Below are 13,388 nucleotides of genomic sequence, written 5' to 3'. Positions count from 1 at the left end.
CTCCCTAATGCTGGGATCACAGGCGTGCAATACCATGCCTTGCTGTTTCATTTTATCTTTAAGTGATTCTAATGCTTCATTGGTGGTGGTGTTTCTCCAGTGGATGGAGATGTTGTTAGAGCTTCTCTGCTTAAGAGATTCCTCAAAGATTTAAAAATCAAAACAGAGTGAAATTTTAAAGATAGTTTTGAGGAGCAGATGGCTCTTCTCAAAGGAGAAGAGAATTATTAGTATGGCTTTTATTCCTTAACATACCACAGGGTACTAAGTAAAACTTCTGACTTGGTGTAAAACAATACAAAAAAATTATGAAGTTATATGAGTAGAGAATATAGTACAGTAAGCCTCCACGTTCCTATTACTCAGCTCCAATAGTAATCACTTCATTGCTATGATAGTTCCATCCTGTGATCGTCTTTATTATTTTGAAGTTACTTCCCGATGTCATGTGTTGTTTCATCTAAAGTATCTTAGCGTGTTCCTCTAAAGCAGAAATACTCTTTGTAATAATGACACTGTAATATGACATTGGTTGAAACTGGAGGTTTCTGTTGGCAATAATGATGTCTCAGGCTGATCTCTGCTCCGTCCTAGCTTTCAGCGCCAATGGGAAAGACATCATTGTTGACTTCCCTCAGCAATCTCACTGGACGGGCCTCTTGTCAGAAATGGAGTTGGTACCTAGTATTCATCCTGGTGTTACGTGAGTTTTCAGTTCTGTGATTGTGACATTTGTTTGGGGAGGGAAGATTTTTTTTTTTTCAGATCAAGCTTAATACATGCTTTCTCTTCTTTTGCCCTAACATCCCTATGACGATTTTCAAAATAGGTGTGATGGCTGTCAGATGTTTCCTATCAATGGATCCCGATTCAAATGCAGAAACTGTGATGACTTTGATTTTTGCGAAACATGTTTCAAGACCAAAAAACATAACACCAGGCATACATTTGGCAGAATCAACGAACCAGGTAGGACAGAAGGACTGTATTCTCTTCTGTAGTATTATCACTAGTGAGTTGATTACTATGGCCACCAGTGTATTTGGAGTTTGTGCTTGTCAAGTTCACAGGTGATCAGCCCCATGGAGCAAGCACAGTTAGACAGAAGGAACAATGCTATCCAATGGCTGTAGAGATTTTTGGTTGTTTGTTTTTGTACTGGCACATACTGTCTTTAAAGTATTGGTTATTACTCAGGGTGTATATATTTTGTTAGAAGTTCACCACTGTATTTTCTTTATTTTGATCATGACCATTCTCCCTAGTCCAACAACTCTCTGTGATCACATAAAATAGGACAGTCTGCGGTGTTCTGTGGTCGTTCTGGAAAACAGCTGAAGCGTTGTCACAGCAGTCAGCCAGGAATGCTGCTGGACAGCTGGTCCCGCATGGTCAAGAGCCTGAATGTGTCCTCCTCAGTGAACCAGGCTTCCCGTCTGATCGATGGCACCGAGCCCTGTTGGCAATCGTCTGGGTCTCAAGGCAAGGTAGTATGCTGTGGAGCACAGAAAGAAATGCTTTCATGTAGGGTTTTTGGTTTGTTTTTGTTTTTGTTTTGACTTGCAAAGTGGAACTTGATGCACCTGTCAGGAACCCATTTTATATTTAAGTTCATAAATTATCTTAAAATTACAGAGTAATGAGCCAAGTACCAGTGACTCACGCCTGTCATCCTAGCTTCTCAGGAGGCTGAGATCTGAGGATCATGGTTCAAAGCTAGCCCAGGCATGAAAGCCCATAAGAGTCTGATCTCCAATTAGTCATCAAAAAAGCTGGAAGAGGTAGAGTACTAGCCTCGAGCAAAAAAAAAAAACTCAGGGACAGCACTCAGGCCCTGAGTTCAAACCCCAGGACTGCACCAAAAAAAAAAAAAAAAAAAGATTGCAGAGTGATAGGTCATCTTGTTTTTATCATCAGAGATTTTCAAACAATGTAAATAACCTCAGATTTTATTTCATTTATCAATTGATACAAAGTATAGTAGAATTTTTGTTTCCCTGATCTGCATAAAATATATGAATTCTGGGCTAGGAAGCTGGCTCAGTGGTAGAGCGCTTGCCTTGCATGCATGAGGCCCTGGGTTCGATTCCTCAGCACCACATAAGCAGAAAAAAAAAAGACCAGAAGTGGCACTGTGGCTCAAGTGGTAGAACACTCGCCTTGAGCTGAAGAGCTGAGGGACAGCACCCAGGCCCAGAGTTCAGGCCCCACGACCGGACCAAAATATATATATATATGAATTCTACATCTGGTTAGAGATTGTCTTCACAGACTAACACAGCTCTGTGGAGATAGTACTTGCACTGTCTGAGCACACAAAGAGAATTTGGAGAGAGCACCATTTTCTCATCTTAGCACCAGTGTTTTCTGTCTCCCACTCTTGGTGGTTTAAAAGGGCCACCCTCAGTGAGGAAGGAATCTATGCCATTTCTGGGGCTCAGAATGAACCTTTTCTCTAATGAACAAGTTGATGAGGAAGAATGCTCTTGTTTCTGCCCAGGGTAAGGGCAAATTCCCTTATGCCACATTTTGCAGTCTCATATAGATTCACACTTCCATAGTAACTACTTTTGTAGCTAAAGTACAGCTAAATTTTGGTAACCCAGAATGTGTTTTTTTTTCCTCCCCTGTTTGTTGTTTTGTTTTAAAAGCATTGGATTCGTTTGGAGATTTTCCCAGATGTTCTTGTTCATAGATTAAAAATGATAGTAGATCCTGCTGACAGTAGCTACATGCCTTCCCTGGTTGTAGTGTCAGGTAAGTGAAGAATTCATTTATTCAGAAACAAGTCGTGTCTCCTGTCTTTTAATGACTCCTTTGATTGGTTTGTGCCTCCTTTTTTTTGGTGCTAGGTGGGAATTCCCTAAATAACTTAATTGAACTGAAGACAATCAACATCAACCCTACTGACACTACTGTGTCCCTTCTGAATGACTGCACAGAGGTGAGCAGCAGCAGGTAGGGTGGGAGGGAGGTGATTTGGGGGGAATTTGCACGTGACATGAGAGGTCACTTGGCTGAGTCCGGGTTTTTTCCCCTCTTAATTAATCAATTCATTATACTTGTTTTGATATTTGGTATTATTTTAACATCATGGGGTTTTGTTTGTTTTTTGCTGCTCCTGGGGCTTGAACTCTGGGCCTGGGCGCTGTCCCCGAGCTCTTCAGCTCAAGGCTAGCACTCTACCACTTGAGCCACAGCACTGCTTCTGGTTTTCTGGTGGTTTATTGGAGATAAGAGTCTCACAGATTTTCCTGCCCCGGACTTGGCTTTGAACCACGATCCTCAGTTCTCAGCCTCCTGAGTAGGGAGGATTACAGGTGTGAGCTACCAGCACCCGGCTACATCATCATTTTTTATAACTTGTAATTTGATATTTATCCATTGGCTCAAGAAGGAAACAAAACCCCCTTTTGCTTTTAGTTTGTTTTTAAAGCAGAATCTTGTGCTAACTATGCCTCCCACCACCATTTTGCCTTGAGCCACTATCTCTGTCCTTCTACCTCCCTAGGAGCTGAGTTTGCAGGTGTGACAACCGTGCCTGGTTTGTTTCTGAAATATTGTCTTGCTGACCAGCTTGTTTTTGAGATAGAATCTTCCTAATTTATTCCCACACTGGCCTGGAATCTCCATCCTCTCATCCCTGACTCCTGAGAGCTGAAATTACAGGCAGGCACCACCACTTCCAGGCTCAGTAACTTCTTTCGAAGGCAAACATGACTTGGATGTGACTGTGTTCACTTTTGATTACTCAAAGCTTTAATAAAGGAGTTCCAAGTTTTCATACGTCCCATTCCTCCAATGCCCTCCACTCTAGTGAAAAAAAATCTGATGTCCTCTTAAAAGTCTATAGCTCTTGGCTTTCTTCTCTAGTATCACAGGTATATTGAAATTGCAATAAAGCAGTGCAGGAGTTCAGGAATCGACTGTAAGATCCATGGCCTTGTCCTGCTAGGCAGGATCAGAGCAGAGGAGGAAGATCTCGCTGCTGTTCCTTTTCTGGCTTCAGATAATGAGGAGGAGGAAGATGACAAGAGTAGCAGTGGAAGGTAAGAGTCATTTGTCCTACATGTTTACTTCTCCCTCATTCCAAAACCTGTTCTGGGATGTTCATGTTTAGAATATTGTAAATTAAAATGTCTTTAAGCTTACAAGAACGTTTTATAAAGTGTTACTGATTTTTCACAAATAATTTAACTTTTTAAGAAAGTGAAATGTGGGGGGCTGGGAAGGTGGCTCAGTGGTAGAGCGCTTGCCTTGCATGCATGAGGCCCTGGGTTCGATTCCTCAGCACCACATAAGCAAAAAGAAAAAAGCCGGAAGTGGCACTGTGGCTCAAGTGGTAGAGCGCTAGCCTTGAGCTAAAGAGCTGAGGGACAGCACTCAGGCCCCACGACCGGATCCCCCCCAAAAAAAAAAAAAAAAAATTAAAGAAAGTGAAATGTGGGAGATACTATTAAAATAGTAAAATTAAAACATTTAATGTGCAGGGTGCCAGTGGCTCATGCCTGTCATCCTCACTACTCAAGCAGCTGAGATATGAGGATCAAAGTCCAAAGCCAGTCTATGCAGGAAAGTCCTTGAGACTCTTACCTCCAATTAACCACCACAAAACCAGAAGTGGTGCTGTGGCTCCAAGTGGTAGAGCCCTAGCCTTTAACAAAAGAGCTCAGGTACAGTGCCCTGGCCCTGAGTTCAAGCCTCATGACAAACAGCTGGACTAATAGGCCACTTGATAATGGAAAATGTGGAGATTGACAAGGAACTATATTCTTGTGCAGCTCTTCTCAATAGCATTCAAGTCTGGGGGAGCATGACTAGGCACATTTTATGAATATTTAAAATCTTAATAAATTCCTCAAATCCTAAAGTTCATTTTGCAAGATCAGACTGCAGGATGGTGTTGCTGTATTGTTTTGTTTTGTCTTTTGAATTTGTGTACTGTGTCCAAAGTTATGCTTTAAATAATTGTTAATGCATTTGTGAAGTGATTTGTTTTCAGCACATTAAAGGTGATTTGAGTATTGTTCTCTGCTTATGTAAAAAAAAAAAGGTTAATTTTTCTACCTGAAGTATCATTGTTATTGTTTTGGTATACTGTTCCTTATTCTTTAGTTCTTTGTTCTATAGTTCTTTGTTCTTTTATCTTATGCATTTTCCTTTGAAAATGTTATAGTACATTTTATGTACTATATGTACTGTATTTTCTAAGATTTTATCATTTAAATTTTTACTTATAGTTAGTATGGTAAAATATGCATAATTTTCCATTTCAACAATTTTTGAGTGTCCAAGTTCACTGATGACATTCATATTGTACTGCTGTTTCTAGAATATCCACATCCTTAGTCTCCTGTAGGTAATTTTGGGTGTAATATTTTGTGTTATGAAATGTTACTCTTTCTGACTTTGTAGGAGCACAGTGGTGATGACCGTGAGTATATGTTTCTATTCAACATGCACCCCTGAAGGACCCACCATGGTCCAGTCCTGTGTTGAATGTATAGATGAATAGAATAAAATGAAAGAGAGTAAGCTGGCATGATAGGCATATATTGCCATGTCTAGCTCTTTTTTTTTTTGGTCCGGTCGTGGGGTCTGAACTCTGGGCCTGGGCGCTGTCCCTCAGCTCTTCAGCTCAAGGCTAGCGCTCTACCACTTGAGCCACAGTGCCACTTCCGGCTTTTTTCTTTTTGCTTATGTGGTGCTGAGGAATCGAACCCAGAGCCTTATGCATGCAAGGCAAGCGCTCTACCACTGAGCCACCTTGCCAGCCCTTTTTTTTTTTTTGTGACCAGATCTTACTATAGAACTCACGCTGGCATCAAACTTGAGCTCTTCCTACCTCAGCCTCTTGAATGCTAGAATTAACACTTGAGCCACCATGGCAGACTCTTCGTTGAAATATTTCAGAGCAAGAATTCCAGATTATTTTCTGATTTAGTAACCATTGAGATGCGTTGGGCAAATACAATTAATGCAGATATTATATGTGAAATGATGGTAGATTTTTGAGAGTTTACTTAATTGATCATGTTTTTCTTTAGTATATTCCCAGAAGAACATCTAGATGTTTGAATGTAATTTTTTTTTTTTTTTTGCTCTTGTAAGGTGTCATTAATTAGCTAATAACTTCAGGGTAACTTGACTATCCAAAAAGTCTCTTAAGAGAGGTGCCATTCAAATTACATGATTTGGGCTGGGATGAGGCTCAATGGGTTCAATACCCAGTACCAAAAAAAAATTAAAAAGAAAAGTCAAAATACATGTGACTACATTCTACCTGATTTACATTGTACTAGTTACTAAATATTTTTGAATATCACTCCTGACTTCTCAGCCACATTTTTTAATTTACAAGATACTTCAGTTATGATTCTATCCTTGAACTTTGTGGCTTCAAGTTCAAGAATTGAAGTGCTGCTTTCTTGGGCTGCTGATTAAGCTTGTAATCCAGTGAGAACAGGTTCGGAGGTGAGACTGTGCTAACCAGCCAGAAAGGGGAGGAGCAGAGGACCTCTGGCCTCGCTAGCCAGCACTCAGGGTCTGGCTAGTGTGGTGGGCAGAGAATATAAAAGAAGATTTTTCTTTTAACTCACATCTATATCAGAATACCTCCAACATCATGCTGCAACATGTTTTATGCTTTTTTTGTAGAACAAAATAACCACACACATGTCCTGGTTTAGATTTTAAAAAACAACAACAACAAAAAACTATTGCTACAAGGCCAGTCCTAGCAGTGGCTCCTTGGAAGTTTCCTTTGTGTGGCAGCCCTGGAGGCAGGGAAGAATTGTTTCAAATCATCAGAACAGCCATTATATTCAACTTGGTATTTAAGAAGAAAGAGAGTGCATAGTGTGTTATAGAAAAATCTCCACCAAGAATAAAAAGCCACAATTAAATTCTGGCATTCCAAGACAGCTTGCTGGTTTCTAGAAATTTTGACCGTTTAGAACACTTTATTGCATTGAAAATTCTTTTGTAAAGGTTTCTAACAATAACCAGCAAGCTTCAACTGCTTGAGGTTGTTCTCTTTAAATGTTTGATCATGAATAACCTTTGTTTCTGTCTGTTTTCTCTTTTCACTAGCCTTATTCGAAAGAAGACTGCAGGGCTAGAATCGGCAGCTACAATCAGAACGAAAGTGTTCGTGTGGGGTTTGAATGACAAGGACCAGCTGGGCGGGCTCAAAGGCTCTAAGGTATCTCCAGCTGCAGGCTGCCCTGCCTTTAAGGAGGATGCTTGCTGCCCGCTGTGGTCCAAAAGGCGTGGCAGCAGCCAGACACTTGAAAGTTTTCAATAATAGTTTTACTTCCTATTTGTGGTCTTTTCCAAAGTAATTCTCCAAAGGATGAATAGACATTATCAAGTTAAGTCCTGAGAATTCTCTATCCTTGTACATTTTAGATTTACTTGTAATACTGTGTTCTAATAAACAAACTAGAAAATAAACTTTTGATAGGGTTGTGACAGTTGCATAGATGAAAATGATACACTATCATTAGATTTATCCCTCACCTTGAATACTTGTAAGCATTTTTGCTTACCATGAGCATAATGTGTTAAAGATGTTCTTAAGTGTTTTGAAGCTGAGCAGGGACGTCAGACATGTGCCCTTGATCCCAACCATTGTGTTTCCCCAGTAACCAGGATAACAGGCACAAACTTTGCTCAGCCATCGGCTGACCTGATGTTTCAAAAACTTTTTCTTGCCTAGATTGACATTGGACCACAGTCCCCTGATCTGTACCTCCTGAGTAGCTAGGATTACTGTTCCCACACCTAATGTTTATTTTATCTATATTTTATTCTTCACCTTTTATGATTAAAATGTTTGTATGTTACTAGGTAGAGCGTGTTTAGGGTATTAATCCCTGATTTCAACAGTTACCAATAACTGGCTGCATTTTGGTCTTTATCTTCTATCCACACCCCAAATGTAGTTATTTTAAAATAAGCCTAAGTAAATTCTTTTCCTCAAAAACTTCAGTATGTGTATCAAAGAGATAAGAATTCCCATGGCTCATGTAGCCACACAGATTAACAGTAATTTTACATACCACTTACAAGATTACTTACTATTTGAACAGTATAAGTAAGATGATCTTTTTTTCTTTCCTTTGCTTTAAAAAAAAACATTCAACTCTAGATAAAGGTCCCTTCATTCTCTGAGACCCTGTCTGCTCTGAATGTGATACAGGTGGCTGGTGGTTCCAAAAGTTTGTTTGCAGGTATGGTTAATGCTTTTGTTAAAACAAATTATCCTTAGCACACATAACCAGATGGCTTTTAGATCATGGAAAGCAATTCTTCTGCTGGCTTTCGTTTCTTGCAGTGACAGTGGAAGGGAAGGTGTACGCATGTGGAGAAGCCACAAATGGCCGGCTGGGGCTGGGGATGTCCAGTGGGACGGTCCCCATCCCACGACAGATCACAGCCCTCAGCAGCTACGTGGTCAAGAAGGTGGCAGTTCACTCAGGTACATATCCAAGGTCTACACTCATGTGCATCATAAGCCATTATTCCTACTCTGCAAACAACTAAGTTCTGAAAATATTCTCTTGCAAAGTGTTCTTACCTTCTATTTTTTAAGCTCTTAATTAACAGGAAGAAAGATTGGATAATGTAAATATTTGAGGCTAGGGTTCATTATTGCTTCCAAATGAAGATGTTTGGAGACCAGCATGATTGGCCTCTGGCATGTGGGTACACTCCTCAAAAGATGGAGTGCTTGGTCTTGGAGCCATTATCTCAGGCCACTGTATCCTGAAATCATAAAGTTCTGTGCTGATTTTCAGTGGGAAAAGTCTGACTTCATCAGATTCCCAAAAGCAACTATGAAACCTCAGTGATGAGAAAGATCATTTAAAATGTGTTTTTTCTTCAATAAAGGCTGATTTTTTTAATGCTCTTTTGAGCCCTGTGTTAGGCCTTTGAGGAATAAAACTGAATTATATACAAAGTTCATACCTGTACTGAGTAGAATTAGACATAACCCCATTTCATGAGTAATGCCCATGATAGTAACTTAGGTAAGATGGAATTTTCCTCTTCTCCCCTATAAATGTCTGAGAGCATCTGTGTTCAAGAGATATGCTGGCTCTCAAGTTCAGGGGCCAGGTCCCATGTCTTGCACGCTAGGTATCCAGCCCTCCTGTGGTTATTGAGGCTGGGAAGTGTGATTGCTCACATGTTGTCGCTCTGGATAATATGGGGAAGAAGAGAAATTAATGTTGGATACAAGGACCCCTATTTCCCACACTAGCCTTGCATCCCAGGAGCTGGCAGGAATTAAGTATAATGATCCTGAAGTAGGGTAGATAGAGTACAGAGTCTTCTTTGTGGGAAAGAGTGAGTTGAGGTACTTTCAAAATAGTATAATGCTTTCATTGCCATGATGATACTTTTGTTTATTTCCATTGCTGAGGGGCATTACCCAAAGCCATTTAAGCCACAAAAGTTAATTACAAATGTTTTGTTTGTGTTTTCATCTGAATTTTGATCTTTTTTTTTTTGGTTGGTCATAGGACTTGAACTCAGGGCCTGGCCCTGTCCCTGAACTCTTTATTGCTCATGCTGGCTCTCTACCACTTTGAGCCGCAGATGCACTTCCAGGTTTGGGGTGGTTAATTGTAGTTAAAAGTCTCACAGACTTGCCTACCTGGGCTGGCTGTAACCACAATCTTCAGATCTCAGCCTTTTGAATAGCTAGGATTATAGGCATGAGCCACTAGCACCTGGCAAGAACTTTGATCTTGTATACATTTAAGACAAAGGGAACCCCACTTAGTAATCAGTATTCTTTTCTCCTGTTCTCAGCGAACTAAGATGATTCTAGTATTTTGTAACTTATTATATTAGTTCACTCATCTTATATAGATGCCACCAGAAATCCTTCCCAGTAAGTGAGATATTGGTTCTTTGCACTCATTTGTTCAACACATGTCCATTGAGCCTATGTTACCTGCCAAGAAGAATGGATAGTTGTGCTTGTAAGCCTGTTCTGTGCACTGCCCTTTGGCAGCCTGTGCTCTATCTATGTGAATGCTGCAGGTGGCCGCCATGCTACAGCCCTGACTGTCGATGGGAAAGTGTTCTCCTGGGGAGAAGGTGATGATGGAAAACTCGGACACTTCAGCAGAATGTAAGAACATGTTGTACAGGGTCTGGGAATGTAGCTTAGTGGTAGAGTGCTTGCCTAGAATGCATGAGGCTCTGGGTTCAATTCCTCAGTACCACATAAACAGAAAAAGCCAGAAATGGCACTGTGGCTCAAGTGGTAGAGTGCTAGCCTTGAGCAAAAGAAGCTCAGGAGCAGTGCCCAGGCCTTGAGTTCAGCCCCAGGACTGGCAAAGAAACAAAAAAGAACATGTTGGTCAGTCTTAACTGAGAAGAACTTGTTATTACTCATAATAGTGAATGTCTTTTCCTAGTTGTCTAATCAAAATTAAAATAACAATCAAGTATTTATGAAAACATCATTACATATATTTTTTACAGGGCTGGGTATGTGGCTTAGTGGTAGAGTTTTTGCCTAGCATGCATGAAGCCCTGGGTTCGATTCCTCATTACCACATAAACAGAAGAAGACAAAAGTAGCACTTTGGATCAAGTGTTGGAGTGCTAGCCTTGAACAAAAGAAGCTCAGGGACAGTGCCCAGGCCCTGAGTTCAAGCCCCAGGACTGGCAAAAAAAAAAAAAATTGACATGAGGAGATATGATTTGGCTTCACACATACTCTAAAGGTTTGATAGTTAAATTGATACGTAAATGTTGCATTGACTAAAGAGAAATGAGAGTAGCTGTCCTGTCCCCATACCCTTTTCCCAAAGAATAGTTGTAGCGAGTGTAATTTAATCTTGTTTTAGGAACTGTGACAAGCCAAGGCTGATAGAGGCCCTGAAAACCAAACGCATCCGGGACATTGCCTGTGGGAGCTCACACAGCGCAGCCCTCACCTCCAGTGGGGAGCTCTACACCTGGGGCCTCGGAGAGTACGGCCGCTTGGGACACGGGGACAATACAACGCAGCTGAAGCCCAAAATGGTGATTATACACATTTTGTATTGGTTACAGAAATGTTACCCTGTGATGATTTCCAGTGAAGAGAAGCCTCAAGTCTAGGGAAGTTCCTAATGACCATGTGCATTATTTCTTTGAGTCTGTGGCAAGATTTCCCTGGCTTTCTCAGCGCCCATACCTGATTTGTGTCTTCCCATTTGTCATCACGTAGGTAAAAGTCCTTCTTGGTCACAGAGTAATCCAGGTCGCCTGTGGGAGTAGAGATGCACAGACACTGGCTCTGACAGATGAAGGTGGGTGCTTGAAATGGCCCCCACGTTCCTGGGTGGGGAGGAATGTTCTGAAACACTGGCCTAACCTATGAATCTACTTTGAACCTAGGTTTGGTGTTTTCGTGGGGTGATGGTGACTTTGGAAAACTGGGCCGGGGAGGAAGTGAAGGCTGTAACATTCCCCAGAACATTGAGAGACTGAATGGCCAGGGCGTGTGCCAGATCGAATGCGGAGCTCAGTTCTCCTTGGCACTCACCAAGTCAGGAGTGGTATGGACGTGGTACGTAAACTTCCTTACTGTCACCTGTGTATTTATGCTCCACAAAGCATGTGCGGGAGCCTCCTCTCCCCTCCCCTACCCCCTCCTCATTCAGGGCTGCTTATGAACCCAGGCATCTTTGATTAAGTTGGGCTAAGTTAACTTTTTGTTAAGTTGTGAATAGTGACAGCGTTCCAAGAAGAAACTTCCCATTATAAATGGATCTTTTTTTTTGCCAGTCCTGGTGCTTGAACTCAGGGCCTGGACGCTGTCCCTTAGCTCCTTTTTGCTCAAGGCTAGCATTCTCCCACTTGAGCCACTTTACCACTTCCAGCTTTTTCTGTGATTAACTGGAACTAAGAGTCTCAGGGACTTTCCTGTCTGAGGTTGGATTTGAACCACGATCCTCCTGAGTAGCTATGATTACAGGCATGAGCCACCAACACCTGGCATAAATGGATCATTTTTAAAAAGCATCTGGAAAAATTGAATTTCTTCTGCTTGTTCACTATACCAGAAGCCTGAGGATAAAAATAGATGTTTGCACCCTTTGGTTCTGGAAATAATGAGGCATGTTTCTTGGGACAGCTAATTTTATTAAAGTACACAAGTGTGGAAGCCAAGACCTTGGACAGTGTGCCTGGCCTGAAAGCAATGTCTTGACAATATCAAAAACATAGTACTAGAGGTATGACTCAAGCAGTAGAGCGCCAGCCATGAGCAAGAAAGCCAAGTGAGAACATGAGACCCTGAGTTCAAAAAAACAAAAAAACCTAAACACACACACGTAGCATGTTAAAAAAGACCAATAGCATACTGTGGGAGAGTTTTCTCTTTTACCTAGTTTTAATCTCTTTATATGAATGTCTAAAATAGTAACTTAAATATTGTACTAAGCACCAGTAATAAGGATCTTGTTAACTGGATTAATGAGGTAATTGGAGTGTGTGATTTGTAATTTTGGAAGGTAAGCTCAAAGACATTGAGTGCTTTGTATGATGGCTCTAAAAAATATGTGAGTGAATGTTTCTTTGCAGAGCATCGCCATACTATAACCCTACAGTAACATTCGCACTGTTGCCTTCCTCTAGGGGGAAGGGAGACTATTTCAGACTCGGCCATGGATCGGACGTACATGTGCGAAAGCCACAAGTGGTAGAAGGGCTGAGAGGGAAGAAGATAGTGCACGTGGCTGTTGGAGCACTACATTGCCTGGCGGTCACAGACTCAGGGCAGGTAAGGCCACAGATGACCAGGGGGAATGTGTCCTCCTGAAGTGGAAGTGACAGCACTGCCCTTGTCTTCAAGGCTGTAACCTTCAGGCTACATTTGATGGCAGGTACCTGTTATCCTACTACTCAGGAGACCGAGACAAGAGGATTTTATGTTCCAGGCCAGCCTGTGCTATGTAGCAGGACTCTGTCTCTAAAGCAGAAAAAGAAAAAAAGTGGGAGGGTGAGATCAGGAAGATCACACAGGAGCATCACAATTCTAAGGCCGGCTTAGATAGAAAAGGCCACAAGTCTCCCATCTCAAGAGAGGCATGGTGACATGTGTCTGTCATCCACCTGTGGTAGGAATCCTACAATAGGCAGGTCACACCTGGGCAAGAAGGGAGAGCCTGTCTCAAAAATAACCAGCATGAGCCGGGCGCCAGTGACTCACGCCTGTCATCCTAGCTACTCAGGAGGCTGAGATCTGAGGATCGCAGTTCAAAGCCAGCCCGGGCAGGAAAGTCTGAGAGACTCCATCTCCAGAGAATCAGGAAGCTGGGCACTGATGGTTTACACCTGGAATCTTAGCTACTTAGAAGATGGAGATCTGAGGATTG

The 13,388-nt window shown here is 41.6% G+C and overlaps 1 protein-coding gene across 1 annotated transcript in view; it reads left to right on the top strand.

The window, feature by feature from the left end:
* Positions 1–13,388, top strand: part of Herc2 (HECT and RLD domain containing E3 ubiquitin protein ligase 2) — a 152,931-nt gene that overhangs the window by 94,267 nt on the left and 45,276 nt on the right. Inside the window, exons 51-64 of the mRNA XM_042697406.1 lie at positions 595–703; positions 830–969; positions 1,297–1,487; positions 2,652–2,757; positions 2,853–2,944; positions 3,874–4,049; positions 7,093–7,204; positions 8,153–8,234; positions 8,339–8,482; positions 10,057–10,147; positions 10,872–11,049; positions 11,237–11,318; positions 11,407–11,578; positions 12,649–12,793. Of these exons, the coding sequence (XP_042553340.1) occupies positions 595–703; positions 830–969; positions 1,297–1,487; positions 2,652–2,757; positions 2,853–2,944; positions 3,874–4,049; positions 7,093–7,204; positions 8,153–8,234; positions 8,339–8,482; positions 10,057–10,147; positions 10,872–11,049; positions 11,237–11,318; positions 11,407–11,578; positions 12,649–12,793 (1,820 nt within the window). The remainder of the gene's footprint in view (positions 1–594; positions 704–829; positions 970–1,296; positions 1,488–2,651; positions 2,758–2,852; positions 2,945–3,873; positions 4,050–7,092; positions 7,205–8,152; positions 8,235–8,338; positions 8,483–10,056; positions 10,148–10,871; positions 11,050–11,236; positions 11,319–11,406; positions 11,579–12,648; positions 12,794–13,388) is intronic.

Source organism: Dipodomys spectabilis, unplaced genomic scaffold (assembly GCF_019054845.1).
Source record: "Dipodomys spectabilis isolate Male_0828 unplaced genomic scaffold, ASM1905484v1 ptg000219l, whole genome shotgun sequence".
Taxonomy (NCBI): domain Eukaryota; kingdom Metazoa; phylum Chordata; class Mammalia; order Rodentia; family Heteromyidae; genus Dipodomys; species Dipodomys spectabilis.
This window is presented reverse-complemented; position numbering and strand designations above follow the sequence as displayed.